Source organism: Ursus maritimus, unplaced genomic scaffold (genome assembly GCF_017311325.1).
Source record: "Ursus maritimus isolate PB19 unplaced genomic scaffold, ASM1731132v1 scaffold_33, whole genome shotgun sequence".
NCBI lineage: Eukaryota > Metazoa > Chordata > Mammalia > Carnivora > Ursidae > Ursus > Ursus maritimus.
This window is the reverse complement of record NW_024425897.1, coordinates 18,824,238-18,829,967: the sequence shown is the minus strand read 5'-3', so window position 1 is coordinate 18,829,967 and position 5,730 is coordinate 18,824,238. Positions and strand designations below refer to the sequence as shown.

Genomic DNA, 5,730 nt, shown 5'->3' with positions numbered 1-5,730 from the left:
GGGGGGGGGGACCTCCAACAGCTTGGGGGGAGGGGACCCTGCTCTTGGCTTACCTTCCCGACTTGGTAATGACCATCTCGGTGCCCCGCTTGTGGAACTGATCCCAAAGTTCTTTGGCCTCGAGGTGCACCTTGGGGTCATCCTCCACCTCTTCTTCGGGCTCCATGGTCTTCAGAGGCCTCAGATGCGCCTGGGGCCCCAGGGACGAGAAAGGGATGCCGGTCTCGGCCGCCCCCACCAATTGATCCATGATCGGCTTGGCCAGGGCGCCCGGCAGCGAGAGCGCCGCGGCGCCGTTGGGAGGCAGCGTCAGCGCGGGGAAGAAGGGCGGCTGGTGACCCAGCACCGCGCTCATGGCGAAGTCCGGCGCCCGGTGAGGTAGGAACGGATGGTAGGCCATGCTTGTCCCAGGAATTACCGGATCTCTCATGGAGAGGCTCATCCACTCCAGGCGGGGCGCTGGGCTCCAGCCGGGGACAAGTCCGCAGCTGCTGTTTGGTTTTGTTTTTGGTTTTTAACAGCAGCACATAGTTTGAAAAAGGAAAAAAAAAAAAAAAGGAAAGAAAGGAAAAAGGGAGAAAATCAACACTCAAGCACCCTAGGGAAGGGGGAGGAAAAGTGTCTTTTGGGGAGGGGGGATGCCGCTTTTAAAGAGGGCAAGGCGAGAAACCAGGAGACATGGTCGCTTGGGTGACTGTCCTTGTGCCTTGCGTTTTTCAAAAAGCCGCTCCTGGAAGTCGGTTTCACGGGCGAGAGGAGCGAGCAGGGTCTCACCGGTGCCCGAGCCCCGCTGCTTCGCCGAAATAGACACGGCAGCCCCTGGTCCCGGGAATCGCTCCCCAGCCCCCAGTTCTTTGTTGCAAATGCGAACGGCTCCACTCGGAGACTTTTTACCTTTTCTTCTCCTTCTTCTTCCCCGCCCCCCCCCCGTCTGTCTTCCTCTCCCTCTTTCTCGCTGGAGGCGTCTGCAGTTGCGCTAGACCCGGCTTCACCAGTGAGCGAGAGAGCGGAAAAGTCTCTCGCCTTAAAAAAAAAAAAAAAAAAAAAAAAAAAAAAAAAAAACAACTCTCTGATTTAAGCTCTCTTCTACCAGCGCTATCAAAACTTGAACTGCAAACTGGCTTCCGTTCGCCCTCCTCCTCCTTCCTCTGCTCCGAGCCTCCGGAGGGTGTCTGGGTTGCAATCCGAGTCTTGCCGTGCTCTCCTCCCGCGCCTGTCTTCCTTGTCCTAAAACGTGAGCGAAATCGTTTCCTAATCTGCGTCCAGACGCGCAGGGCAGGGAGGATGGGGGGGGACTGAAAAGGGGAGAGGGGGAGAGAGAGAGGGAGAGAGTGAGAGAGAGAAACAGGAGAGAGAGAAAGGGACGGAGTGGGAGAGGGAGCGCGAGGAGAGGGAGGGAGCGAGAGCGAGCGAGCGAGAGCTCCGCGCCACCCTCCTCCGCCTCTAGAATTCCCCGGGCGTCTGCTCGGCGGCTCTAGAAGGTCGGGCTCTGCTGTGGGCTGTGGGGAGCCGGAGGCCTCTTGATTGGCTCTTTGACGCTTTCGGACCAATTGTGTTGCTGCATAGGCGTGGTTTTCACAGGTCGAGTGCTGAGGGATAGAGCCGAGTTATAAAAAGAAGGTGTCGGAAACTGTAACGTCGCAGCGCCGCATCGGTACTACTGCCTGTCCTGTGAATATGTCAACATGATCAGAGGGAGGGCGGGGAGCCACTGGGGAGCGCGCGCAGAGTCGCCTCTAGGTGGCTTATCGAGAGATCGCTGCAGCCCCAGAGCTCGCTCGCCGGCGCTGGCTCAGCCCACGTCTGAAATGCCTCAGTCATCCAGCCCGGGATCAAGGGAGGAGGCAGGGCCCGGGAGGAAGGGGGAGGAGGAGGGAGCGAGCGAGCAGGGCCAGGAAGGCGGAGAGCGCGCCAGGCGCCGGGCAGGGGCGCTCGCCTCTCGCGCGCTCGGCTCGCCTCGCCTCTCCGGCCGCCGCCGCCGCTTCTCTGTGCGGCTCACCCTCTCGCCATGGCCCTGGGAGAGCCAGGCGGACGGCCGAGTCCCCCGTGAGCTGCTATTCCGCCGCCGGGCGCCACAAAAGGCGGTGGCGGTGGAGAGGCGAGCGCCGAGACTCCGGGCTTGCGCGCTCTCCAGCCCCACGTGGAGCCAAGCTCCGCCCGGCCGCCGCTAAAGGGCTCCCGAGCTCGGGTGGCTCTCAGCGCCGGACTCCCGGCATCGGGGCTCGTGGGCTCCCGGGACACACGCGTGCCGGGGGCCGCCCGCTTCCTCGGGCGGCACCCGAGACTGTGGGCGGAGACCCAAACACCCCGGCGCTCCTGCGCGCCGACACGCGCCAGCACCCTGGGACCCAGCCACCCGCGGGAAAACACGTACACGCAAACACGTACACAGCCTGCGCCGCGGGCCCTGGCTGCGCTCCCCCGGGGAGGCGGACTCGGGGATTTTTCGGAAATGCATTTACCAGCTCTTTTAGGTCTTGTCTTCTATCTGAATCCGGGCTCCCCGAGTTCCACCTGAATGTGTGCGTGAGTGTAGAGCAGAGAATGGAGACCGGGACAGAAGGAGCGCAGCGAGGGACTAGGTTCTGGGCCTGCCCCCGCGGAGCCGCTGCCCTCACCTACCCGGCCAGGGGCGAGCTGGTCGGGGGAGGTGCGCCCTCCTAGTATCTTCTCCAGGCATCGCACTTATCTCTCCGTGCACCCGGGGACTTATCTCACCAGAAGTCGGGGGTGAATTTGTAAAACAAACCGTGATACGCCCCCACCCCAGAGGCGAGGTGACTGGTGCAGTTCAGGTAGGGTGGGGGCTTCAGCTCAGGGTGAAGGCGAGGGAGGTAACTTACGAATCAGACCTGTCGCCGAAATGATATCCGTTACCGCAGGTCCCTGTCTGGGTCACAGGATTCCCCAAACCCACATTTCTCGCTTTGGGGGCGAGGCAGTGAGTTGGGCGTCCCTGCTTAGATGGAGGGAAATCTTGGGGAGAATGTTCTTTTATACCCTTCCTGAGTTGAGAGCTTCCTCGAGTGGAAAGGAAAGGAGAAAGGGCTGGTTTTGGGGCCTAGGGGGTTAAGAAACCCAAGGCTTGGTGTGTGTGTGTGTGTGTGTGTGTGTGTGTGTGTGTGTGTGTGTGGACAGCCAGAACCTTCCTTAGTTTGCCTTGTGGACCCCCAAGCCCCCAGCCCCCAGACTCCGAAATGGGAGAAAGTGGAGGGTGAAAATGCACTTCTTTTGTGGGCAACCGCCTCGAGATAGGGGCGGAACTTTTGAGGCGACAAGCTTTTCCAGCCTCGCATTTTTGACGCACATGGTTAAGAGCGCTTGGCGCCAGCGCTGAGAATTCCCTTAAGTCACCAGAGAGAATGGAGTGGTTCTTCGAACTCCGTCTGGCTCGCCATCTCGCCCCTTTCTTTCCCTTTCGGCCTGTCTTTCTCTGGCGTCCTCTCGGGGTCTCTCTGCCGGTGGTTGAGAAGAGAGAAAGAGAGAAAAAGAAGAGGCGGCGGGGGCCCAGGGTGTCGGCTCACAACGCCCCCCCCATCCCCCGTCCTTAGCGGCCCGATCCTGGAGGGTGCGAGAGGCCAGGCCTTCCCCCTCCTTACGCCGTCCACCGAGGTCACCGCAGGGTTTCACGAGTCTCTGGAGGCCCAAACTCACCCCCCTCCCCCACATTGCTCGCCGCCTGAGCCCCGGGGCAGCGCCGCGGCACTTTCAGGAGCGGCCCCAAATCCCCGCGATCTGGTTTTGCCTGCACTCGCCAGCCAATCTCTGCCCGGCCGCTCCGAGTGGAAGGAAAGCAGTTCTGCTGGCAGAATGCGACTGACCCCCCTCCTTAGTCTCTCGGTGCCCCAAGCGTCCAGATGCTCGGGAGAGAGACATTTTCACCAGGTCCTCCGCTTCCGGGCCTCCCTTCAGCCTCGGACCTGGGAAGGGAGCTTGCTAATTTCGCTTGTAAATATCTCGACTTGCCTTTGGCCCCAGAGTGGACCGAGCTGGATCTCTGGCCCTCACACCGCCCCCTCCCTCAGATGCCTGTTTTTGCCCGCAGCTCTAACTTAACCCCGGGGTCACCCCAGTTGCCACTCCATATCCTCACTCCTATTCTTGCTTGCAAGGGGTGGGAGGGAAGAGAGGAAAGTTTGCGGGGTTCTGATTCGAAAATGTCCACGTCTTGCTAATGGTCTGCAAACTTCCGCCAATTATGACTGACCTCCCAGACTCGGCCCCAGGAGGCTCGTATTCTGCAGGGAGGCCGCGGTAACTCGGGATCAAAAGCGGGAAGGTGCGAACTCCTCTTTGTCTCTGCGGGGCCGTCGCGCCCCCCTCCCGGTGGGTGATAAACCCACTCTGGCGCCGGCCGTGCGCTGGGTGATTAATTTGCGAACAAACAAAAGCGGCCTGGTGGCCATCGCATTCGGGTGAAACATTGGCCAGCGCCTTCTGGAGACTTGTGCCAGGCCTGGCAGCCGGGGGAACGCACAACTTTTGCGCGCCCCCCGGCCGGCGGCTTTAAGCTCCAGGCGCGGGGTCTACACGGCCTTCTCTCTCTCTCTCTCTCTCTCTCTCTGTTTGCAGACCCCCTCCATAGTCTCTGCCCGCCGCTGCGCTCAACAAAAGACATTCGGGAAACATTGAATGAGTCTGCCCCTCGGCAGAGTCTGAGGAGCGGGCGGGAGAAGGGAGCAGGGGGGCTCAACTTTGGATCTCAGGGGACCCACGGAACTTCTGATGTCCCCCAGATATTCCCGCACCTTTTTGCAGGCCTGATTTTTTTTTTAATTAAAAAAACCCAACTCTCCGTATCTGTAATGCCTACAGTGTTTAAGGCCAAGCGAGGTGTGTGTGTGTGTGTGTGTGTGTGTGTGTGTGTGTGTGTGTGAGAGCAGATGGTAAAGTGGGGAAGGGGCAGAGCAGACTCAGAACAAATTTCCTATACAGACACACAAACGTGAAACCAAGCCAACACCCAGGCCACGGCAGCAGAGAAGCCAGCCTGGCTGCGGAATCGCCCAGGAAGCCTCTGCTGGATCCTACTTTTCCCCATGGCACGGCCTGCCTCAAACTAGAAAGGGGACCAACCGACCCTTTGGTGACCGAATAGTGTTTATCTGCAGTTTACAAAAAAAGGGGGGGAGGAGGGGGAAAGGATGGTGGGTAGGCGGGGTGGTTTACTTTGGCAAGTTTGCTGTAAATATTCCCTTCAGCATGTGTGAGGTCTGGCGAGGGACTATTACACGCTTATTCCCTCTTAAACTTTCACCCCCGTTGGCCGCCCAGCTTTTTTCAGTCCGAGGTGTCGCTAAATTGGAAACTCTGTTGACATAAGGACATCCGTGTTTCTCCAGGGGTCTGAGGCCTAATTAAGAAGTTTCCTAGGGTGGTCGGTCAATACATAAACTTTTACTGGGGAGGGGCTCTCTGGTCGCCTGGCAGTGTAGCGATGGTTCCCTCTTTCTGCTCAATCCCCCCGCCCCCCACTTTGGATCTAGCCCCCCCTTTTTTTAATTGACCAGCTTTGAAACTAAGTGTCTGCTTTAGGGCTCCCATCCTCCTGGGCTCTCCATTCTGCTAACTGGGGACTTGATTTTCTTACCGCGGATCCCACCCCCACACCCCGGGGACTTTGTGTTTGTGATTCCTGCTGCGAAATGCTGCTAGCACCCTCCTCCCCACATTAGCACTCTGGTGCTACCCCAAGCCTTGACTCTGCTGTATGCAGTTCTGAACCCAGTG

General features: G+C 59.3%; 1 protein-coding gene across 2 annotated transcripts in view; it reads right to left on the bottom strand.

Moving 5' to 3' along the window:
* Positions 1–543, bottom strand: part of TBX3 (T-box transcription factor 3) — a 12,975-nt gene extending 12,432 nt beyond the window's left edge. For both annotated transcript variants that reach the window (XM_040619890.1, XM_040619891.1), the window contains exon 1: positions 54–543. In XM_040619890.1, the coding sequence (XP_040475824.1) occupies positions 54–442 (389 nt within the window). In that variant the 5' untranslated portion in view covers positions 443–543. The remainder of the gene's footprint in view (positions 1–53) is intronic.
* Positions 544–5,730: the final 5,187 nt, after the last annotated feature.